This window comes from Squalius cephalus (genome assembly GCF_949319135.1).
Source record: "Squalius cephalus genome assembly, chromosome: 5".
NCBI lineage: Eukaryota > Metazoa > Chordata > Actinopteri > Cypriniformes > Leuciscidae > Squalius > Squalius cephalus.
This window is the reverse complement of record NC_137126.1, coordinates 34,021,510-34,047,939: the sequence shown is the minus strand read 5'-3', so window position 1 is coordinate 34,047,939 and position 26,430 is coordinate 34,021,510. Positions and strand designations below refer to the sequence as shown.

Sequence of the window (26,430 nt, the reverse complement as noted above, 5' to 3'; positions counted from 1 at the left end):
ACTCTATCATTTGTACTTTACCATAATTTATTTATATGCTATCTAACTATGACACTTCTGGTTATATGTGATTTCATTGACTCTGTACAGTACTTGACAATGACCGTTAAACTGAATCAAACCAATAGTCTATGGTGCAAAAGACCTAAATCTGAAGTGAAGTCATAACTACTAATTCATTCTGGAGGTTTGCAGAGACTGGAAAATGATGATATACAATGTCAGAGCTTGGAACCCAAGGCCCCGAGCAGGATATTATCAGTGTTCACCACGGTTGACCCAACAGTGAATGAGAAGAGATGCCATAAATCAAAAGTTAAGACACAGGTATGAGGGAAATCCTTGCAAGTCATGTGTTGAAGGACCCAGCTGGTCTAACCAGACACTCCCATCAAGAAAATCAATCAGAACGTTATTGTGGATCATCAGAAAGGAAATCATGGTGGAATTGGTAAAGAAGAAAACAACTCTAGAGTATACAGTTTAGTTGGCTACCAATGACCTCAGCACCTCAGGTCAATCAAATTATCTGGACAAAAACAATAAACACTCACTTAACAAGTTGTTGACCTCCAATTTTATTGGTCTCTTACAATCTCCTTAAATTTCCACTCAACGTGTAGTTTCCAGCCCATTTACCCTCTTAGTTTACCTCTGTTCAGCAAGTGAACATGTTCATGGGAAAGTCTCCATTGTTGATTCATGTAGCAACTGGGCAAAGAGATCTAAATCCAATCTTACAAAAGTTATGTGTAGATACATCAGCTCATAAGAGCCATACAAGCTCAAACAATACAGTCTGATTTATACATTTGCACTTTCTGTCTTTAGAATTAAAGAAGACAGATGTATAATTAGATAAAAACAGTTCAGAAAAAATTGTTAACACTTTATTTAAAGTCTTTATATATAATGCATTATAAAAGTATTTTTAATATTTTAATTATGCCTTGCAATGCACCACATAATGCATTGTATGGTCACATGAATAATTGTAACCAGTTATAATACATTATAATACTTATGTTACACCTTTAGAAAGTAAAATGCATTCAAACACACACATAAAAAAAAAACAATTTCAGATGTAACAAGGAATCTGCAAATATTATAATGCATTTTAACTTTGGTTACAATTATTTATGAAAAAATATAATTTGTTATAATGTACATTATGAATACCTTTATAATGCATATACATAAAAACTTTAAGTAAACTGCTTCCAAAAACATCATGTTGGTTTAGGTGATACTTGCACTAAAATATCCAAATAAAATCTGACCATCTAATAATGAATAATGAAATGAAGCACAATTCAAAAGGAAAGACATGTATTTGTTTCATACCATGGCTTTCCATTTGCCCTCCACATGCAATTCCACATGCAATCCAAGCAGAAGGAGATCTAGTACAAGGTAACATCCCATACAGGCACAGCACACCATGATTGCTGGAGATACACACTGCACCACAGTCGCTGTATCCCTGCTAAAGCTCCCAGACAGTGCAGGCTTTCTCCAAGTGCCCTCCCAGAGAGAGAACCTCCCAGACACAGGAGCTGTGCCCACGCTTCACACACTCAAGCCAACTAAACCTTCAGGCAGCCATTAAGATGAACAGCACCCCAAATAAAATGTACAATAGCCACTTGTAGTGTCCTATTTGAATTATGTGTGCAAAAGAAAATGGGCTATTAGGTCGTTTTGAAGGAGATTGAGGACATTTGTCCAATTGTTTGGGGTTATTAAGATTTTTAAAATGCTTTTGAAAGTCTTTTTTTTTTTTTGGATTCTTTGATAAATAGAATGTTAAATCAATTTAATGCATCCTTGCTGAAAAAAATAATTTCTTTTTTAAAAATCCCGCTGGCTTTTTAACGGTAGTCTACGTTCTTTGCAATATTGGCTTAAATTAATAGAAATTGGGATAAAACTGATGGCTTTTAAGGAGGGAGTGCTCAAAGATGACTTAAAGTGAAAGAAACTTTCTTAAAATTTTCATTCAAGAATGAAAATTCTATAATTCATGTCTTTTCTTATGACTTGTTTCTTCCATGGAACACAAAAGAAGATATTTAGCAGAATGTTTGCTAGTCAAAAATGACAGAAACACACCATAAAAGTATTATAAAATTGCTCCATATGACCCATGTGCAATATAAGTCTTCTGTTACTAACAGAAAGCTAAAATTCCCTCCGCTGTAGCTGTCAAATCTAAGTTAACCAATTTTAAATACACAAATTGGTTATAAGACACAAGAACCAATGCCGTTTGGCATTAGCCTATTGAGGTCAAGCCTTTGACATGCCATATTGTGAACATGAATGACATTTGAGAGCTATGTTGGAGAAGATTACCAAATACCAATGGACAAATTTCAGTGTTTTTCCTCAAACAAAGACTTGGAATATGAGCATATGAGTCAAATATGGCACTACATTCATGGCACTCTTTGTCATTTTTATAGCTTGATAGATAAGAAAGGCAAAGAGGACATGCATGGAAACTTCAGATCAGACAAAGCCAGTTTTAGAACCAAATTAGAAGCTACTTTAGATTTTCCATAAACACAAATGATTTCTCCATCACTGCTGAACAGTGACAAATAAAAAACACATTCAGACAACTGAGAAAGCAGCAGAGAAGAGACAGATTTATGAAAGCACTGATGAACCATCCATCAGAAATGACAATTTGTTCCAGAAATACACTTGATGGGGTTAGTTTGATTCAAAGCAAGTTTTTAAGCAGACCTCCAGCTCTCAGAATCAAAGAAGTGGGATGCTGCGTGACCACAAGGTCATTAAAACAGAGATGATTAGTGGTAATGGCTGCCATGGTTACAGAGGTAACTCAAGGAGATCAATCACAGATGAAAACTCTGTTGCCTGACTTTCCTGTGGGACCCTGACTCTGAGGTTTTCACAATTTCACTGGTAGTGGGTGTTGGAAGCCATGATTCCACATAGCCTAATTAATCAAGCAGCAGTAACCACAAGAAATGATGGGAGATGGTCTCTTCACCAAACATATTCAGTGTGCACGTATATATTGTGGTTCACACTAGTGAAAAAGCTTTTTAGCATTTATTTCTTATCAATTACAAATTACATTACTTTATTTGAAATTGTATATTATTTGATTGACAATTAAGGATGTGAGGAAATATTCTTTTATAACTAAATCCAACGGGCACAAGAAAACTCAGGAGAAAAGATTATGCAACCAATAATAACACAAACAATACCAGACAATGAACTGAAGAAACTAAGGGCTTAAAGTCCCTCTGTAGTCAATAATTGTATCCCTTAAAACTAAGGGATAGTTTTTGATCACCAAAATGACATTTTTTCTTTTATTAAGAATTTTTTTATTTTTTTATTAGGATAGGACAGTAGCTAGACAGGAAGTGAGGTGGGAGAGAGAGAGGTGGGACGGGATTGGTAAAGGTTCACAAGCCGGGACTTGAACTCAGGTCACCCGAAGCACAACGGCGCTACATGTCGGCACACTTGCCCACGAGGCTATTGGCGCCAACCAAAATTACATATTTAAATTCTTCATGCCTTAAAATAGCTTGAATGCAACTCTACACCCTTGCTTCATTTAGTATATGCAGATCAATGAATATGCTAATTAGCCCCACCTCCACTCACGCTAGCTCACAGATTCACTCGGCCAACCTACTGAGGTAACGCAATGGTATCACTCTTTACAACGTCGGACACATAACAGTAATTAATATTAGTCTTTTGCTTGACTATGTTATCAAACAGCTAATAATGTGTTGCTAATGTTACACAAAATTGTTCCCGTTCGCCATCTCAGCCTTCTAACAATCATCAGAAACGCTTTGAACAACTCAGAACGTCAGGCATATAAAAGGAGAAAGGCATATAGTTCATCATAAGATTGTAATATACATCATACACCCACTATATTGCGAAATCTACCCGATTTTTCATATCAACAAAAAAATATACCGGGATAACCTGGCATTTCTCGAGACTCCCTTGCTAGTTCGCTGTTAATGATATGCTAAAGCCCAGTGGCATGTTGATGTGATTGGTTACAAGGTAGTTTGTGTCGTCAGAAACACCAGCGATTTCAAACCGCGTTTTTGACACTGTCTTTTTTTTAGTGCAATTTTAAGGAGAAAATACTCAGCAATGGTGCTGTATTGTGAATTTGCACATGGTTTGTCTTAAAGCACATTAAAAACACCACATAGTCAACATATAAACAACATTAAAAACTTGATTTTTACCACAGGGGGGACTTTAAATACACAGACAGGGTAATGAAGGTCAAACAGAACAGGTAAAGAGCTAATTAATAACTAAATAATAAGGAAACTAACTAGGGAACAGAACTCAGGAAAAGCAGATCAGGGAACATAACAAAAAAACAATTAAACTAAACAGACAAGAACTGCATGTTACAATATGAATCTATCTGATCATCTTATTTTTAGGTTTATTTATATTATGGATCTCAGAATTTACTGTGAACTTTTGGACCTCACTGTATACGTGTTTATGTCATTTTTTGAATGAAACCATGAGAATATCTCAGGCTGTATATTAAAAAATAAACTTAGAAAAAGTGTGAAGTTTTATCTACTTTATGACTTATTTTAGCTTCAGAAGGGTGCACTAAATTACAGTGCAGATATAGTAATAATATGTCTAACATTTATGAGGCCAGAATAAATGGATGACAGACAAACATTTCCAGGAACATTTCCATGCTGTGCTGATGGACATGTGCAGAACAGAACTCCCACAGTTCCTCTGTCTCATCTATAATTACTCCATACAGGAATGATCAAGTAAAAAAAAAAAAGATCTAGGATTATATCGACCACAATACAGCACATTGCCTGGTGTTTAGGGGAGGTATTTTGTCAAGTGTGGCAGTATTGTCCTCCAGTACTGTATTAAACTCTATTCAGCTGATAACAGACAACATTATGTAAACTAAGTGGCCGCACACCCACAGCCAGTTAATATGCAGGCAGTGTCTAGCAAAATACTGTAGGTTGAATATTAAACATAAGCTTTTGAGGTGCAGACTGCAGTCTTTAACAATCAAATCATAATGTACAGTATGTGAAACATAAGCCTGGTAAACTTCTAAAAGGATGTCCAGCAGTGCACAGTGCAAAAGCAAATAAGGTGTCTAATGACTTTCCAGACGCTTTGCAAGCTTTGGAGCTGTTCCTGAAGTACACTAGCGATCTCACAGGCTACCCGGTCTTACTCTCCCAGACGGGGCGTTTATCAAAAATGTCCCACCATCTCAGCACAGCTCCTCTCTGTTACAGCACCGTGCTGAAAAAAAGACCGTTCCCATGATGATAATTCATCATCACCCTCACCGTGTAGGAAAATACAGCAACAGCTTTATGAGGACAAATGAGAAGTCAGAGTGATCCTTTCTTTCTCATTTATTCAATTTATTGACCTTTAAAGTCATCCATCTCCTCCAGCTGAGGTTCATTCTTCCCATATTGTACTCAGGCTTTGTCTATTCATAGCTGCACACTGTGGCTGTGTTTATCTGATGTTTTATGCTATAATTCATACACATATTGCTTGTAAACTGACTATTTGGAATCTCTAATTAACATGGAGATGTCTCTTACCAAGCCATGTGATTCTCTGGGATCAGGCCTGAACCCTAGAACGGAACGAATATTGGCAGTATTGTCAGTGCCAGTGGAGGGATCTGATGAGAAGGTTCTGTCTACTGTTGAGCCAGCTGAGGACGACAAAGGGCTCTGTAGGTAAACAGAGGAAAACAAGATGTCACTAAAACACATTACTTTCAGTGGTCAAGATTTTACCAGAATTAAAGGTGAAGCGAGTAATTACTGTTCCAACAGCATCATCAAATTCAATCCCAAAAAAGAAGCCTTCCCAAACACTCCCCCCATTTGCCATTGGTCAGCAAACACAGATTGTCCTGCCCCAAACTCCAGAGCAATGAAAGCCCAACAGAGCATCAGTTCACACATTTTTCAGGCAAAGTTGTGTATTTCCAGTTATATTTGGATAGGAGCAGTTTTTTCCCCATTTTAGTCATATATTTTGTCTTTAGACAAAAATATCCTTTAAATTTAGTATATATATATATATATATATATATATATATATATATATATATATATATATATATATATATATATATATATATAGTCATGTCAAGTTCAATATTTTTGTCATCTTAGAATGCATTTTAGAAAAGAACTGACTAGTTTTTTTTGCAATTATGCTAAGGGCAAAATTAAACCAAAGGTTCAAACATTTTACATCTATTTCTAACATTGCTGACTATGACTGACCATTTTAAATGATCAAAATCTTTCTAGATTTTTCTCCTTAACACATTGTTAGTGCATTGTTAATATCTTGGTGCTGTTTTTTTCTTGTCGTATTTTAGTTAACAGTATGTTTTAATAACAATTGTTTAATTGTCTATGACGCATTGTAGTAATTTCATTGACAAGATTAGCACTTTAAAGAAAAAAGACATCAACTTAAAGAACATTACAAAAATCCAGTTCATGTAACTGCTTTCAAGTACAGCAAGTCCACAACTCTACCTCAGTGCTACTTTCTGTCTTAAGAAAGCTGCGTCCTTTCAAAGGTTCACACATATACTGATGAAGAGCACAATGGTCCTTGGCAGCATTAGCATCTCCCATTATGAAGGTCATTTGTCTCAGCTCTCCCTGTGAAGACAGACACAGACTTCACAGACAAATCTGGGCTATGACATCATCCACATAACAACCCATTAGCTGAGCATTGATTTCACAAGAGTGTTGGTCAAACGTTCACTCACATGCCTCATTGATTTAGGATGAATTGTGAACTTGATTCCACAGTCACCATGATAAAAAACTCCTGGCATGCTGTTTGACCATTCATTTTTAAGTTAAAGCCATTGAGATGATGGTTTTCACAGCTGTGAAGCAAAGTGGTGTGGCAGGCAGACATGTTTCCCATGACGCATTGCTAGTCCTACATTAGCAGGATAGCTCTAGTTTCTTTAATAAACATTCTTCTAAACCACTGTGTTGTAGTACGACATATTTAGAGTCTTTAATCAATGACATTAGGAAAGGCTGGTTGCCCAAGCATGATGGATTCTTGACATTGACATACAGTTATGTGTACCTGTCTATCCTCTTTCCATACTCTTCTTGCATATGCCAAATGAACAATACCTCAAAGGGTGTCTCAAACCCCTCCAGGATGCCGCCCACCATCAGCAGGCCATCTGTAGTGATGCCCATGTAAGGGTACATCCAGCTCACTTTCTCCACCAGCACACAGTCCACATACACAGCCAGCCATTCAAATGCAACCCCAACTGAGATCCAGTGCCACTGCGAGTCAGACAGTCCTGACACTGAAAACCTGATGCCAGAGGAAAACACCTGATGTTCAAAAGACAGCTGACAACATAATGGGGTTTCAAGTACACCATTATAAGATCAATGTTATTTCAGTAGTGGGGAAAGCTTAGTGATTAGCGCCATGTGTTAAATGGTGTTTGTACTCATAGTCACGCTGCTGGGTGGTGATGAAGGTGATGCTGTGTGGGCCTGTACGGATCTGGAGTAAAATGTGATTATAGAAGTTCAGCAAAGTCAACACACTTCGGTCCACATCCTGAGAGCTCCGCATTTGAATCAGCACGCTGAATTCATCTGCAAAGCTATGAAAACACATGGACACTTTAAGTATCAAGACAAAAACGATTTCATTATAATTGAGAGAACTTAAAAACCATAGACTTCTGTTAAAACGTTTGGGATCGGTACGATTGTTTAAAGTTTTTGTCTTATGCTCACCAAGGCTGCATTTATTTGATCAAAAATACAGTAAAAACAGTAATATTGTGAAATATTACTACAATTTAAAATAACTGTTTTCTATTTTAATATATTTTAAAATGAAATGTATTCCAAGAGATTTCAGCAGCCATTACTCCAGTCTTCAGTCACATGATCCTTCAGCAATCGTTCTAATATTCTGATTTGGTGCTCAAGAAACATGTAGTATTATTATTATTATCACAGTTTTTTCACATCATTGCTGAAAGTATTGATTTCTAACAAAATAAATAAATAAATAAAAAATACTGACAATTGAACAGAAGTGTAAATGTATTTAAGATCATTTAATTGAACCTTTTAATCTAATTTAAATGAAAAATTGTCATGAAAATTGACAATTCATTTTTAAATAAATACATTTTAAACAAATAAACAAACAAATAAATGTCAAACCTTGATCCAAATGCTTTCTGGGTGGGCATAGTGAGTGTGGAATATAGGCCAATGTCCAGCACTGGACATCCCTGTTCCTCCTCATAAAGGGTCACGTTCCTGCTGGCTGGTACTAGGCCTGAGAACTGCTCAAGTAAATCCACCCTTTGTGTAAAGAGACTCAGGTGTGTGTTGACCCCCCCTGCAAAAACACAAGAAACAACATGGATACGTTTTTCTGTTCTTGAAACAGAAAAGGAAAAAGGCCTTTAAAGACATTTTAATAAATTCAGCAAGTGACCTGCACAGAAACAAATTACTTAAATCAAGTGGCACACTTCATTCATGTTCGTGATACTGCATTTATTAGTGAAAAACAATGACAGAACATTGGGACAAATGTTGCATCATCGCTTTATTCACATTCTAGCTGACTTGTTTTAGCCTATTATGGGAAAAAGGGCAAGTCTCAAACTGTCCAAATCTCTAGGGCTTACGTAAAGTGACTTTCCGCTTCGAAACTCTATCCACAAATGACCCTACTACACCATAGTGCACAAACGCAGTCAGGGCCATTGCTGATGGATGATTCTGGGGTGAAGCATTCCCGTGGAGGGCTGCATTTTCCCCACCTGATCCCCATAGGACATCGAGGGTGAAGAGAGCAAGTCCTTGATTAACTTTCCATACCTCGCCTGCACAACATGTTCAAGGAAACCCTAAAGAGTCTTCATTTTCCCTTCCACCTTAAGTACATCTAACAATGGAAGGTCATCCTTCCAAACCAAATAATAAAAGGTCTTGGATAGACAAAATACACATCAACTATAAAAGCAAGAGGTTCATTTTATGACGCAATGTTTCTGTTTTCATTGGAAATCAGACTCAAAGTTGTTCCCGCTATTCAAAGAGACAAAAAAAAAATCTATTTAAAAAAAATGACGGCTCATTTCCATGAATGTTGAAAAGAATTCAGAAATAACTCACTGTATATTTAACCTCTACATAAAAACAAATCTCAATAGCCATATATGGCAAAGCACTGTATGATTTGTTCTTCACAAGACAGATTTCAAGACATGATACATTGACCTTACAACCGGATTAGAGATTTCCGTTAAGAGTATTTCCTCTTTAGCTGTGGCCGACTTCTCTTGTTTCATTCATGGTGAAAAGGGCTTTTTAACGCTCACTGCATTCAGGCTTCAGTCATCACTCATAGTCCTGCAAGCAGCGTGACCATAAGTAGCAGACTCCACTCACACATGAGCTGATAACCTGATGAAAGCTGCACATGCCACCATTCTCTACATACCACAAGCACACTAAACCAGAATACACGTCTTGCCACTCACACCACAAGAGTCACGCAACTTATTTTATTTTACACTGCAAAGGTGTTTCAGAAGCTACATCTAATGTGGCCTATGCACAGTGACCCTGAAAGTATTTAAACAGTTTGTAGGATCTAAGGATTACATTATCAATAACTGATATTATTGAATTCAATAACAACATGTGTGTGTTACTCTAGTAACGCATACATCCGTGCTGTGTTTTATTTTTTATATGATTTCATTTTATAATCATTAGTCATTTATTATTTAATCCTTTATTCATATTTTTATTTGATTCACCATTTAAACATTTTATCATTTATTTTTGTCATTTTATGTTTTTTTTATTACTAATTTTATTTATTTCCTGGCTCTTGCAATGCTATCGTTGTTTAATCTTATGATTGGGTGGTCTGAGGAGGTGTTTGTCTTCATGAGTAAGAGATTAGAGAATGTCATACATTTAAAGTAAAAAAGTTTTTTGAAAATGTAATGATGCAAAAAGCTTTCTGTGATCGGTAGGGGATAGAATATACAGTTTATACACTATAAAACATTACACCTCTGGAAAGTCCCCATAAAACATGAAAACCCAACAAGTGCGTGCGTGTGTGTGTGTGTGGAGGTTGGTTTTGAGGTCCAAAATATCCTCACTATTAAAAAAATTACGTTGAAATTGAAATTACGAAACCTGTTGACCACCAACTAGTTAGCCGGACCTAACTAGTTAAAAATAAACCAATGTTTAGGTTAGATTTATGTTTAGGGGTAGGGGGTCAGGTTAGGTGACCTTACATACTGAAAAAACAATGGAAGTCTATGAGTGAGATGTCCTCACTAATATAGTCAAACAAATGTTTGTGTTACTCGTATCATAACATTTTTGCATTTTATTGAGTAAAATATGAATTGATTGTACTGATATAATGGAAAAAGATACTTAAAAAGTTGAGTTTAGGATTATGCAAACATTGATTAACGTTTTTTTTTTTTTTTCAGTGACAGTTTTGCAGGACTTCAAAGAGATACGTGCAACACCCCATAACATACAGACCACATGGCTTTAACACAAGACTTTAAACAGCTCAATATGATTTCTGTGGGGTTAGATCAGAAGAGTGCATCACTTTCAAAGAAAATGGAGTGACTTGAGCAGGTTAAAGGAGAGAAATCATCTAACATCTTGAGACCATGTGCAAAACTGACATTCTCTTTCCCACCTTGGCTTGTGGTAATTGTGTTTTTCAGGTATTCATTGTCGACATATGCTGATCTATGACTAACTCACCCCAAACCATGTCTCTAATGTTTAGAAAAGCCACAAAATGGTCTAAGATGAAGTCTGTAAAGGGTCAGTGCCTCATCCTAGAGCACAGCTGAACAAGCATTCATCAGACACAGTCATTAATATCATGTACATATCAGTGTTCTGTTTTGCTTACACAAAGGATGAAATGTGACATCCGTGGGAGATTTCATCCAGGCATTTTTGTAAAAAAAAAAAAAATTAAATTCGGAAGTATTTACAATTGTTTGTACAATCATTGCATTAGTGAGAATTCTAATAAGAATAATGAGAATTATTTTAAAAATCTGGACAGTAATGAGAATTGTCACAGGGCAAATTACGCTTGACTGTCATAACATCAAAAATTTAAATATCTTAAAGATTATAATCTCAATATCAAATATTTGACCTCTTTGTAAAATTATATATTGTTTGTTATATAGTCATGAAACATACGAAATGTTTCATTTCACTTGTGTGCAATGTTCAACAAGTTAAAAGTCTCTTAAAAATCCCATAAAACAATTGAATGCAACATAGATCGATTTTTATATCAAATATACTATTTAATTCCACTAACATATTTTATTATTATATTATATATTTTATTATGATTTCACTTATGACATTGACATTAGTCAACAAAAAGATGCAAAGATTTCTTTGAGACAAAACTGGAAAATCTTTACTAATGTCTGAAGATTTAAAGTTGCTGGTAAATGCCACAAACACCCCTCAAAATAATTAGCTTTTAAAAGTTGCACATACACACATACAATAAGATATGTTTACATTGTATGACAACAAAAACACATTTACTGTACGAGTCAGCAAAACATCACTTGGCTTACTGAAACTAACTGTAGTTGCATTAGTGTTCAAAAAATATATGAAACACTTAAAAATAAGAAACACTATTTTAAACTTTTTCCCCTTCCTTCTCAAATTACCTCTCTGTTGTTTCTACAGGAACTGGATGTTGAATGTCAATCTGTAATTTCCAAAAGACCATTCATAGTGTGCACCCAGATTCAGGTCTGTTGTTTGGCTACATTTATTTCCCATTTATGTCCAATTAGCCCCCCTTGTGCGGGTTTGTGTTTCATTTACATGGACGGTTCGCTTAACAAAAGTCTTGCGGTAGCAATTATGGAATAAAGAGGGATGAGACTCCATTTCCTAAGCGGTTTCCTTTCTTCCAATTGTACTGTGAAGTAATCAGACTTCACAGTACAATCAGAAGTGTAATCAGAGAAGGACTGAGAGTTTTTATCCCATTCATTACGAGGTTGAAGATGGGACACCGCCTGACACCCAAACTGAGGGAAAAGAATTAAAAAAAGAAGTAAACGATTTACTATAGTGGTGATTTCTTAGAAAATGGCCTCTGCATTACCGAATCCACATGACTAACTTAAACCCATTGCGAAATCTGTGAGGGGAAATCTTTCACCCTTATGCGAAATTCCAGATCATGTGGATTCCTATTGAAATAACTGGATTTCGCCTATGAAAGCTCACCGAACAATGGTAAATGTAACAGCATCCTAACCCACATTGGCATCTTCAGGACATTCTGTCTCCTTCACCTAAAACTAACCTCTTAAAGCACTTTTCATTTCCATCTCGAAGGTGGAAAAATATTTTAATATTGCAGGGTGACCCTGGGTAATCAAAATCTTACATGAAGAGCAACCATATAAGTACCAGTAATTACTTAATATTCCAATATGTCAACCAAATTTATCAGAAAGACTGCAGTTCGCTCAACACCAAAACAGCAAAAACCAGTCTGGGCCAGCAGAAAAATTATTTCAGCAGGGATAATGGCTAAACCCATACATAAAAGAAATATATTTTTGGAATATATGCAAATATTCGAAATTGGCCCAATAAATATATTTTAGTTAAATATATGTAGGCTAAATATATATATATATATATATTTTAGTTAAATATGTGAATATATTTATATGTCAATATATTTACTAACAACATATATGTTCATATATGTTTTAACTTTTGCAAATTGTTTCATTTGAAATATATTTTGAAATTTAAAAATGTATATATTGTATATAAATGTACAAAAAATTTATATATTGTATATGAAATACTATTATTTGAATTATTTTACAGAACTGAATACAGTTATTTAATAGTGTGTATGCAGTGTTAGACACTGAGTTCTATATATTGTTTAAGTGTACTTCACTGTTGGAGTGTCACTGTTATACTTGCATCATAAATATTGTGCATATTTTCAATATTTAAATGACTTCAGGAAAGATGTCAATAAAACACAACAATAAATCTAATAATTCCACTTAGTATTAGGTACGTGCCACCTAATATGGCCTAGTCCTAGGAAAGCAACTATCTGTCATTTTACATTGCAGTCATTTAAATTAGTACAGTATTTATTATATCTGTGTGTCATAATACAGTAATGAAATATGGTAGCCTACTGTTGTGTATAGGGGAAAAGGTAGAGGAATTACTATGATCAAAATACATTTTCGACCCTTCTTTAGCAAGCTAAACATTTTATGACCATATATTTTGTCATATATTTTACATTACATGTTATAAATGTAAATATATTTCACACTTAACATCATATATTTTTGTTAGATTTCAGAATATATTTCAAAATGATAAATATAAGTGAACAACAATGCAAATATTCAGTGTATATGCCACATATATATTTGACACTTTAAAATATATTTCAAAAAAAATTTTTTCAGTATGGGAATGTTCTTGTTAATCAGAAATGCTGTTTGTCATGTGCACACTTCTGAATGAGTGAAGATTGGCAAATCACCAGCATGAACTTCTAAAAACATGAACTGGCCTGCATAATATTAAATGGGGTCTGGCTGGACAGAGAGTGAGGAAGGCTCATTAAAGCCTGTGAAGCATTGTTCCGTAAACACACTTAAGCTCTATCCTGTTAAGGCAATTAGGAAACACATTAAGGAATTAGGAATGGCTCCATGATCAAGATTCACAGAGTTTCAGGATGTTTTGAAAGGCATTCAATCTTTCCTTTTTCCATGCTGGTCTGTGCTGATAACATGATGTTCCTCTGGGGCGCCTAAATCAGAGAAATGTCTTTGCCTCAGTTTTTCACTCAGTTCGTCTGTGGCTGTTTCTTCAACAATGGGAACTTTGGTATTGTGGACTTTATAGAAATGTCAGTTCAATATATATTGTGTTTAATAGCATTATGTGGTGGAAATGATGCTACATGAAACTTAGGCTACATGTTCCTGGGAATCTCAATGTCAGATTTGTAATGACAGTTTGAGTCTGAATTAAGAAAATAATAGGAGCAATTATGGTCATGTCTGAGCTCTGAGGGTTCGAATGAGTATTTTCACAGGTGGCATTACACACAGATTGTTTCCCTTTTCATATTTCAGTTTTTCCAAACAATCATTTATTTCTGAATTATTAATTAATCAAGTTGTCACAAACGTCTTGATATCAGCCTACTTTAATAGCAGCTCCGAGTTCATGTTAAACTGTGAAAATGTTGGTCAAACATAAAATAGTGAGACTCTGCATAAGTCACTGGAGCCATGAAATAGCCTACACATTATATATTTTAGACACAAGCCAAACAACCTGGTTATAGCAATGGTTGAAAAATCAAGGTGATAAATTGTTTACTCTAGTCTCTTTCCCAAACTCCTCAGGGATTCATGTCAGAACACACAGAATGGAAGAGAATTCAAGATGTTGCACGGCAGGAAGCCGAGGTGAAAATACTTACTGACATCAGGCAGTAAATTCACAATTCATTATCACTCTTACACAGTATTTACCTTGTCTCCTAGTATTTCTCCAGATTTCTATGCATTCCATTGTCAAGGAAAGTTCAAATCTGTCCTCATCCACACAACCTCATTGCATTCCCATATGATTTTCTCTTATTTCACAGAAATATCAGAATACTAAGGCTCCTCTTTTTCCATACAACTAACAGGAGTAGGAACTTGGACTGTCAAGCTTTGCAAAGGACAAAACAACAACAACAAACACCATAAACCATACACATTTGCTATATTTCATTTTCTTGAAACCAAAGTGGGATCAAAAGACCAAAGATGTTCCAGCAAAACTTTTAAATCATCTTATTTCACAAAAAGAGGGCGGGATCACAAACATTTCAAAAAGACAAAAGGGTTAGTGAATGATGACAGAACTTTTATTATTTTGGTAAACTATCCCTAACATTTTGTGTCATTTGATTCATTTCTCCACACAGACAACGCACTCATTACAGAAAACACTGATGGCTATAAAAAAAAGAAGTACTACTGGATGATATTGAAATAAGGAAATAGTGTCCTTTCATACATGGTTCCCCTTGACCAGTAACCCCAGAGCTCTGCTGCGCTGCAGTGGTGACAGCTCTGGCTGTAGGTTAGTCTGGGCACATTCTGTGATGAAGGACAAGGTATCAGCTCTCTATAGGATGTGGTACAGTTACAGTAAGGTACACATTCCAGCTCCTAATGAACACACAGGATGCATACAGGCTGATAGAAGTTTATCAAAGAGACTCCTGGCCACTTGCCCAACATCAATCCCAAACCCCTTTTGGATTGGTATCTTGTTGGATTCAATTCAACAATGCATCGACCCTGACGATGAATAAAAGAGCAAAGGATAGAAGTGAAGAACTGAAGGGGTTTTCATAAATGTCTCATAGTACAGGACATCGTACGGTACGTTACACATATCATCATCTGGCCTAATTTACAAGAACAGAATTACAATGGAAAAGCAGATTTTAAGAAAATGTAATGTGCATTCATTTGAAAAATGGCTAAACTTCACAGAATAATCTTTAAAATATACAATAAATCATAATTATTTAAAAAGCATAAAATGCTAACTAAATATGTATTGCCCGGTTTGACAGACCAGGCATAAAATATTCCCAGACAGCTGTTTTAACTGAAAGCAACGTGTACTGATATACGTTAAAAAATGTCAGTGCTATTGTTTTTTGTCAAGATTCATACCAGTAATATTTTTAAAGGCACATTTATAAAAGTAACTTAAATGTCCTAATTTAACTAAAGCCTATAATCCTGGCTTAATCTAAGGTCCGTCTGTGAAACCAGGCCTTTATGTTCACCATGGCAATATTAAACACAAAGAGACATTTTAAAATCATCTGTTTTATTCATTTGTTAACTGAAGCTTCGCATCATACTGTATCTGGACCCAATATCTTGATAATATTGATAAATAGTTCCTCTTAGCGCCTTTCGGACAAAAATGTCTGCATTGAAACCCATTATAACTGCAATTTTTAATCCCAGGGCCATTTAACTATAAAATTACTTGCTCCTGTTTTTTGCTTTGGCATATTATAGAGCCAATTGGATAAATTATGCAACGATAATTGTGTGGGTGTGTTGGTATGGATGTCAGAGTGTGGCTTGTATGTGAAAAAAAATGTGTGTGTGTGCGTGTTTGTAATATTTGAGAGAGAAAAACTCAACTGCAAATAACAAATCCAACCACTGTGTGCACCAGTGGAGTTTTGCTGGTCTCTAACGGGGAAAATCTGTTACTGCGCCCAAACAAAATCTTACCGAAAGATATCAACCTCAAATTTGGAACACAACATGTTTAGATTTAAGGCTTTGATTTTCTGGCCGTTTTAGAGTTCAACATGTTTCATAAAATATACATTTTATATAAAATAATGTTCATAAATCATTTTCATAAACTTAAACCTATATAACTTTTTTTTGGTTTTACTTAAAAAAATTGCCACGGGTCTTCTTTAAAATGAGACAAAAGTCTGTGCTCCCAAGCTTAAAATGTTTATGACAGTTTTTTTAACACAGAATTTTTTTTTTGTCCACTATGGACCTAACTTTTTTTAATTGATGCACAAGGGTCAAAATGATCCAGGATGTTATATGAGAAAAGATTTCACAATACTTACAGGTGCTGCAAGAGATTGCAAGCATTTTGCTGCCAAATGTAATGTCTCTGATGTGTCACATAGTGGGATATTTTAAGTAAATAAATAAATTGCTTACAGCATCTTTAACACCTGTTGCCCTAAGCCCTTCTATGAATCTCTCATTCTCGCTGTTCTCAAAACAAACGCAATAACTCTCCAACTGCCAGACAAGTCATGACAAAACAACTGGAATTGATGGAAAAAGCTCAAAATGTCATTCTTTTAAGGTGAGAGCATTTGCTTTCCGTCAACTATCGCACCATCTCAAAATGTTCCAAGACAAGATCTTTAGTCGACTTGAAGCAGGTATCAGAGAAATGGATTGTCCAGAATACAAATCTACAGTAACTAACCTATCTCAAACTGTGATATACACAGACTACAAAAATGTTACATCACATGAAACAGACTTGACTTAACTTGACAGGTCTGATAGGCATATGTCTCAATGGATTCATGTAATAGAGAAATCTCAAAGCAGCATGGAAGACAGGACTTCAAGGCTTCCCTGAAGGAAAGACAGTGCCAAGAAACCCCAAAGAGCGTCATTATCCACTCTGACTTTCCTTACAGAGTTAACAGGCCTGTTCCTGTCCACCAGCCACAAATCAACCGCACACTGAAATTCTGCCAAATGTTGCTTTAAGAGTGAATTTCTCACTAATCAAATCAGTGTTTTGAGAGCCGAATGACTGGCGTCAGAAACGTCCAGGGGCGCCCACAGGATTCCGATCCATGGTAAGTGGAAGGAAAAAAATAAGCGGGACCCACACAATTTTGACATTTACATTAATAGGGATGTTGGCAACATATCGCAACACTTACCGTAACATATCAAATGATCTTAGTGAAATGTGACATCATCGCTATACAGACCTGTGAGCCATCAAAGCACCGCTGAGGCTACAGAAGTTGGTATGAAATGAAATTAATTCATTTTCTGTTATAGATCTTATTGTGAACAATTCATCCATGTATGTTTTTTATTTTAAATTCTTAATTTTGAATCAAAATGTCATATCTTCCAGTGAAAATGCCAGACTTCTCTCTGGTGAGGTAAGCAGGATTTCTCCAATCATTTAGTCAGCTTAAAGCTCATGTTCATCTGTCTCCATTTTTGAATGCAATCTCAAAATCCAATCAACAACCAATGCATAGAAGCAACCAAGGCCACGTCCTACATTTTTTCCTTTTTTGATAATACCCTACACTTAGATATACAATTTAAATCGATAGATCACTTCTTCAGTTTCATCGCGACTTTATTCGTCAAAGATGATTGACAATTAGCATACAGTTTGGATTGGCGATATGGTTCTGTTTTGGGCAAAAACTTTTTTAGAAAAAGTCCTTATTCTGTATCTTTATTCATTAAATCACAAACAACAGGAAAAGTCATGGGACCCTCAAATACTGTTGTGGGCAACTGGGGGCTTTGGAGTAAAAAAGTTTGACCTAGACCCTAGTACTGCAACAGCAACAAACATTTTCTCCATTGAGAGATTGATTTTTTAGCAATAACGTATAGTCCTTCCAGAACAAACATACTATAAACTCTGTTAAATGATGGTAGAGTACATGATTCTGCATAAGACATCATGGTCAATTTCATTTATTTTATTTTTAATCGTATTTAATTTCCAAATTACTAGACAAGCACTACACTACCCACAATCCTGGAGAACTGGAGAAGTCACTGTTTCCATGGGAAAGGAAATAGCAAAGGTTACTGCACACTCCCACATACTCAATGTCTTTGCAATCCCGTGCTTTCACCATGAGAGAGAGAGTTCAAGGCTCTTTATTTAAGATTTGTTCATGCCTCTGAAGGAAATTAATAGAAACAAAATACTTCCTAATGATTTTAGAAACAAATATTTAGCGAAATACTGGTGTGGATAACGTAACAGTTGTGGGTCAGAGCACATAATGTTAGCTGTCTTTAATGTAGATATTTCATATAAAGCAGGTTAAAATTCTGAGAGGAAAGATCTTAAAATCACACTGTTTTGTGTAGAAAGAAAGAAAGAAAGAAAGAAAGAAAGAAAGAAAGAAAGAAAGAAAGAAAGAAAGAAAGAAAGAAAGAAAGAAAGAAAGAAAGAAAGAAAGAAAGAAAGAAAGAAAGAAAGAAAAAGAAAGAAAGAAAGAAAGAAAGAAAGAAAGAAAGAAAGAAAGAAAGAAAGAAAGAAAGAAAGAAAGAAAGAAAGAAAAAGAAAGAAAGAAAGAAACTTAATATGAGCAACTCAGAGTGCTGCAAATCTATACAAATCCGAACCTCTAATTCCATATAATGGAATCTTTTCTTAGCTTTTACAGTGATAAAATCCAGAAATCTCTCATAGTTTAAAACCATAGCTAAGTGAAATCATGTGCTATTTTACTAAGGCACAGATTCAGCTCTCTACTTCTTGGCTACTGATGTGATGTGATAAGAGTAACACTTGTCCAGATTAGGTCTAGTCTGCATGGCTGCAGCCCAGACTGCCAGCCTGCAATGTCCTTACTGTACAGTAACGCTACGGCCTGGTTTAGGCGGCTTGTTTCAGCCTGGCTACTCACCAAAAGCCTTGGTTATCAATCAGGGACAACATTAATTATATATGCCACTATGGCTCCCTGCCTGAAGCCACCTCACAGAGACAGACGTACCAGAGCTTTGATTTACAGTCAAAATGAAAAGAAAGAAAGCACTGTGTTCAGAGCAAACAGACCATAACCTCGCATTTGACAGGCAATCCGTCTATTAACACTGTGACATCATGCACACAGCTGATGTTCTCACTGTAATGATGGAGTAGGGACATGCTTGGATAATACTGGCTGAGAGATATTAGAATACAGTAAAATATGTTACACGTGTTTGAGGAAAAATATGTTTAGAACAATATTATGACCTTTTTCTTTACCCTGCGGTTCTTTGTCTAATCATTTTCAATGGGAGTATAACCTACCATCCAACATTTGGGGTCAGACAGATTTTTTTTAAAAAGAAATGTATACTTTTATTCAGCAAGAATTAGTTAAATTGATTAACTAGTGGCAGTAAATACATTACATACATTACATAATGTTACATTCAAAAAAGTATATTCTTGAACATTCTATTTAAAGAATCCTGAAAAAAAAAAAAAAAAAAAAAATCACATTTTCCACAAAAATATTAAGCAGCACAACCGTTTTCAACATTGATAATAACAAGAAATGTTTCTTGAGCTCCAAAATCAGGATTATAATGATTTCTAAGGATCATGTGACTGAAGACTGGCGTAATGAAAATTCAGCTTTGCCATAACAGGATTACATTTTAAAATCTATTAAAATAGAACATAGTTATTTTAAATTGTAATAATATTTCACAATATTACTATTTCTAACTGTATAGGCTATTTGATTAAATAAATGCAGCCTTGGTGAGCAGAAGAGACTTAAACATTAAACATTTTTATTTTAACATGAGAGGGAATTAAATATTTATCTGAACTTATTCAGCTTTGGTAGAAGTTCAACATATTGTACAAATTGAACATATAGTATTTTTTTTACTTTTCAATTTTCATTGTTTGAGATCAAACAGTAATTGACCTCCTGTTGAAGATCCTTGCCAAAAAGTCATAAAATGTCAAGATAAATGATTCTGCCTATAGACAAGACAGTTCTGCGATCAGATGGGGCTTTTAAAAAGACATCTGCACATTCTGAAAGTTAGACATGATCAAAGTGGTACACATGACCAAATAAAAGCAAAATGTGTTCCAAATTTCAAGTAAAACTAAAACATGTCCCAAAAACAATAATACAGAGCCCTGACCATTCTCAATCATCTCTGAACTCTTCAATTATGTAACGCAGGGCTTAAAAAACAAAAGCATCTCCTGTCTCTGTATGAATCTAATGCATCTCTCTGCATTTTAAAATGTTGCAGGTGTTGATGGTGATAGAGCTGACTACATTTTTTTGATGAGACCTAGTGATTGAAAAGCAACCAATTCATTATATAAACACAGTATACACAGACTAATGAATGGCACATCTCATTGAATGTTGTAAAACATGTTACGGGGCACTGATCACATAATAGATTGTGCAGACCCGCTCTAATAATCCCCAGATTATCTGTAACGTTCTCCCACCATTGAGAAGACAGGTGGCTGAAATAGGGCCCATGAGAAACAGTTGTAACACAAGTTAATTTGGAAAAACCAAATCAGATTCCTTTCACATATGGACGTTTTTAAGCACAAATTGTGACATAGGACTGTGGAACGGATTTCTGGAAAAATTTAAAGAACTTGTGGTTCTTTGAAATGTGAAATTATAGAAATGTGGTTATGGCTTTCACTAAGAAATATGTTCAACAGCTGTTGACAGGACAATCGTGCCTTGAGCTTTACCAACAACAGAGTGTACAAACTGCAAAAATATTATTTTTGTTTGAAATAGTCTAGTGTGTAATAGTTTTTATCTTTTAATACCAAGTGATTTAGCTTCAACACGACAATAAAAAAGTTAATGTACAATTATAGAGAATAGCAACATTTATAAGCGTTACTACATCGCCCCCTCGGGATAATGTGGATAGTACTACACGACAAAACTGCACTGGAGAATGCAAACAGTTAAAATGTTATATTGAAATTATCAAAAATGTCCATAAACTATGCAAAGACCAATTGTGCATAGAGCATCTTTTGCATTATGAGCGAATTTCAGACCTAAATCACCACGATTTAACAGAAGTCTGGTTCTTCATCACCTGTATGTTCAAGTTTGTCAGTTAGTTAATAAAAAGTAAAGTGTGTCAGTTAGTAAGGTGAATGCCCCTTAATTTAATTTTAAATTACATTAAAACACCGTCAACTAATTATGAGAATGCTAAATGTTTTGTTTACACTACGCAACGGCAGGTGAAGTGTTTCCGTTCTGTTCTTACCTGAGTCCGGAACACCAGATCCTGTTTCAGAGAAGTCTGCATGTAGAGCTTTAACCAGAGCAAAAATTGATAAAATGAACCACATCTTTGAAAACCAGTGTTCTTCCAATGCAGTTAACTCTCAAATAGCAGTAAGATGTTGAAAATACTGAGGGGGAAAAAAAACATTAAATAAATGATAGCCTAAAATCTTATGTGTAAGGTGTTGTAAAGTTTACAGAAGTACTGAGCGTGATATCTGTTATCAGTCTACTTCTAGAAGTCTTGCTCTCGCTCAAGTGCACTCTTCCCAATCATCCTATTAAACTCCGCCCACATTACACGAACCAGTCAATCAGATCCCAGAAATCCTGCAGACAGGTGGAACCCTGATTCACCTTGCCTCTCCTGTAGTTTCATGCTTTGATCAAGACTGTAACATCATCAGTCAAAAGGAAAACACATATGCTACTGTAGATATCATCATCTTTAAGGAGATTGTTGATATGTGTGTAGTCAAAACGTAACATGCTGATTTCCTGGACAATCGAAATATCTAATAAACCACAAATCTGTATCATTTGAGTTCATTTTTTATTTAAGGACTTAAACTCATACAAAATGTTATAGTAGAAACGACTGCAGATTTCAAAGTCTGGCCATGGAACAGAAATCAGGCAACAAACTAGTCAACAGCGAAATTCAAATCAAGGATGTCCAAGCTCTTATGCATGGATGGAGCTGTCAACATAGTTCAATACTGTTTCCTTTATTTATAAATGTTTCAACAATTATTATTTTTTTTATTTCAACAAATCCCCTACTTTCATATCAAAGGTCATTTAAAAAATCAAACCAAAAATGAATACATTGTATCAAAAAGTACGAAGATAAACCTTGGGTATTTCAACATGCACATACATTTTAAGACCATGCAAACATTAACCTTTCTGGAAACAGCCATATTTAAGCTTGGTTGATGTACAGGGGAAAATAGCATTTCAGATTTTGGCAATACACTATGAAAGGTTTGGTAGATGGTACATGTATGATGTTTTTCCAAATCATAGAGAAGCTGAAGAACTGTTGAAGCACAGTCTGGATCCACTCTGGCAACATGCCGAAGGACATCAATGGAGTGCAAAGATTTGTTCAATAGTTACACATGAACAATGCAACAACTCATAACAATATCAGCAAAATATCAGCACATCCTTTAACCCTTTAGTCTCACAGAGTATGTAGAAAAATAGCAGTTGTTTAGATTGTAGATTTGAAACAACATTTTTCTTGTTTCCCCTGACAAACTGGACATCTCTGATGCATGCACATACTGATTTTTTTGTTTCTATATATATATATATATATATATATATATATATATAATTTTCTTTAATCTTTAATTTTCTTTAATCATTGTGCCTTTATGCATTCTAAAATATACTTTTTCATACATTTTTGCTGTTTATTTTTATAAAAAAAAAAAAAAAAAAAGGAGGAAGATTTGGTCACTATCATGCTAAAGCCTGAATCTGGATTTCCCAGCAGGTAAAGCTACAAAATGAATGAAGTATATTTTTCAAAGTGTCATCTCGTTGCATAGCCCTACGTAAAGAAAATATATGTTTAAAAAAATGAATAAGGAAAGAACATTCACTGTCAGCAAAAGTCCCGACACATCGGTGGCCAAGAATCACCTGATTAGTCAAACAATTCTCCAAGCATCTAATGTACTCATGTGTGTTAATGTGGAACACATTAAATGATCCTAGACAGTATAGTGTCCCAATACAGAGTTGTGGTTTTTTTTTTTTCTGTTCTTTTAGACTGCCACACCCTCGGCATTCAGGTGGCTAAATATTCCTCTCATGTTACCAGCGTGATAAAAGGAGTCGGCCATATTTCTATAGAGCAAGCAGCTGGGGAACGGCGGCAGAATGAAAGCTGTGAGTGTGTATGTGTGTCTGGGGGTGCTTGGAGGAGTGCCATGAGGGGGAAAGTTTAAACTTAACACAGATCAGACTACTGTACCGGTGCCAGGACCCCGACTCAACGCAACACAACACGCGCTCACATCGGGAAATCTGCTACATGAGCAAAGCTCACTCTTTTGTGACAGTTCATTGGTTCTCAGTCCTCGCATTTAACCGTAAAAGACCAAACAGAGAAGGCAAATAGCAATGCAGTCTGAGCATCTTCATCAGGACAGGAAATATACACCGTAAATATTAAAATATATTGGTTTCGTAACCATGATCAATCAAGAATTGAACTTTTTTTTTTTTAACATGCAATTTTATAACTGTGGTTATAAAGTCCCTGTCAGGACAAATACACAACTACTGCGGTTTTTTAATAGTTACTCCATACTAATATATGCGTTTGGTAATGGAATTTTCAATATTCCATTTAGTACTAAAATTATACAAAAAAAGGAGACAACAATAAAAACAAACAACCAATCATACTGTAATTTCCATTCAAAAACCTATTGTGAATTCAAAGGTATGTGTCTTTGCTTCTGAATTAAGGCCTGCGATCGTAACACCTTGTAGTTCCTTTTAACCCTTAGAGCTTGTTCAGTTCACTCTATCAAGTGTTGATGCATTAAAAAAGCTGAGGTTGCATCACTACTACAATATATTCAAAAGGTTAGGCACTTTGTAAATAACATCTGGAGCAGTCAAGAAGAATCAGTAGACCTGACAGTATGGTGAAGCCGTAAGCGATTTAAGTAAAACCGTTCGTCTTTACAATACAAAAAGCACATAATGTACAGATAAAATATGTACAACAATTTGATATAAAACAAAGTACATTATGGTTGTCAAAGGTTTCACATATGTGCAAGGAATGGTCATCAGCAGCCTAACGAACAATCTGCTTTTTGCAACAGTGTGAAATGACATGTAATTCTCTTAAATGGCGATAGGGGGCACTGCTATTGTGCGTTTTGTAAAGGAAGAAAAAAATAATTGTTGCTTGCATTTCCAGCCACTTCTGTAAAGGTTTCGCTCCATAAAAGTTACACCTATAACGGCAAGGTAACATTTTCATGGGGATATTTGCATTTAGAGTGTGTCTCAGAGGCTTGCTTTGAAGAAAACTGGCTAGAGGCCCATTGTGGTCTACATTCGTAGCAGTGGGTCACTCTTTTCCCAAGTTACACAAGCACGTTTTGGCATCTGTTGCCCTTAGAAAGGCAAAGATTAAGAAAAAGACCATGTGTTTTCACATCAACTGTCAATCTCATGTGTTTGTAAAGAGACCACACCCACAAACTAGTTAGCCTGACTAGAATACATCAAAGTCGGTTGGGTTGGCGCCTTTTTATCTAACATCTGCTGCTTTGTAAGCGTACATGTATGTTTTATCCCCTGGATATTGAAAAACAAATACATGTATTACTGCATTTAACACCACCCGCAAAACAAGAGATGATAAAACTCATCTTGGATCGAAAAACAAAAACATCATCTGTATGTGTTGTGTAAATAAAAGCCATGCTAGCACCAGTCGTCCACCTCTGCCATTGGGTAGTACTGCCGTGCCCGTGCTCTGCTGGCTCCGGGGCCCGTGGTGAAGTGGTATCCGTTGGGAACCCCGCGGAACTGCTGTTGGGGCGGTGGGGGAATCGCCACGATCCGGGCAGAAAGGCCCGTCTGAGGGCTCGGATCCTCTTGGAAGACAGCGTAGGCAGGGTGGTCCGGGGGGCCCAAGAAGGGTTCTGAGTTAATGCGACTGACGGGGGCCGGCGAGCTGGAGATGGAGCCGCTGTATAATAGGGCGTTGTGCTCGGACAGACCGCGGCTCAGCCTGCCGGGACTAGGGGGAAGCAAGCCGGCCTGCGTGCCCAGAAAGTGCACAGGGGAAGAGTTGGCAGTCCTGTAGGCCACGGAGGGACGAGGAGTAAGGGGGACCTGGGGCAGCTGTCTGCGCCCACGGCTTGGAGTGCTCGCCCCTGAGGTCAACAACACCGGGCTCCCCTTAGCCCACCCACTGCCCTAGATGAAAATTAAACAGGCAAAATCAAAACAATAAAATAATGAGGGGGAAAATGCCCAAAAGGTTAGACAGGGACCAGGAGCCAAAGAAAGAAGGAAGGGAAGGAAGGAAAAGTAATATGTTGGACAAGACAGCAGAGAAAGATGGAAGATGAATTGGACAAAAATGAAAGACAAAAACAAAGGAGGAAGTGAAGATGACAGTCAAGACAAAGAAAGAAAAGACAGACAAATGCACAGAGAAATGGTGTGAAGGAAAAGTGGAAAGAGAAGTGAAAGCCTATGAGTGGTTGCACTACAGCCGAAGAGAAGAGAAATTTTTCATTTATGAGGTTTATATCACAAATTGTAAAACTTTATAAGTAAATAATATCTTGTTATCTTCATGGCTTGAGTAGGAATGGTTAGTGTTTCACAGAAGCTCTTCTAAAAACAATGCAAAGTTGTTTTTTTTTCAATTAAAAAGGTATAAAAGCTAATTCACCTATGTAACTGACTAGCTGATGTATCAGTCCAATTCTCACTATCCACCTTATTTTTAATAAGAGTGGGCGTGGCTATGTGTGAGTCTTCTGGTGTCAGCCATTTCCAGTTATTTTAGCTGCACAAAAA

The 26,430-nt window shown here is 35.9% G+C and overlaps 2 protein-coding genes across 2 annotated transcripts in view; both read right to left on the bottom strand.

Annotated features, from left to right (window-relative positions):
- Positions 1-21,920, bottom strand: part of LOC307159137 (uncharacterized protein) — a gene marked incomplete at its 5' end in the record, with an annotated part of 52,449 nt that extends 30,529 nt beyond the window's left edge. Inside the window, 6 exons of the mRNA XM_079872349.1 lie at positions 5,649-5,783; positions 6,609-6,737; positions 7,236-7,428; positions 7,571-7,729; positions 8,304-8,484; positions 21,836-21,920. Coding sequence (XP_079728475.1) covers positions 5,649-5,783; positions 6,609-6,737; positions 7,236-7,428; positions 7,571-7,729; positions 8,304-8,484; positions 21,836-21,920 — 882 coding nt within the window. The remainder of the gene's footprint in view (positions 1-5,648; positions 5,784-6,608; positions 6,738-7,235; positions 7,429-7,570; positions 7,730-8,303; positions 8,485-21,835) is intronic.
- A 1,397-nt stretch (positions 21,921-23,317) lies between these two features.
- Positions 23,318-26,430, bottom strand: part of cacna1ba (calcium channel, voltage-dependent, N type, alpha 1B subunit, a) — a 106,068-nt gene continuing 102,955 nt past the window's right edge. Inside the window, exon 49 of the mRNA XM_079871639.1 lies at positions 23,318-25,818. Within this exon, the coding sequence (XP_079727765.1) occupies positions 25,321-25,818 (498 nt within the window). The 3' untranslated portion in view covers positions 23,318-25,320. The remainder of the gene's footprint in view (positions 25,819-26,430) is intronic.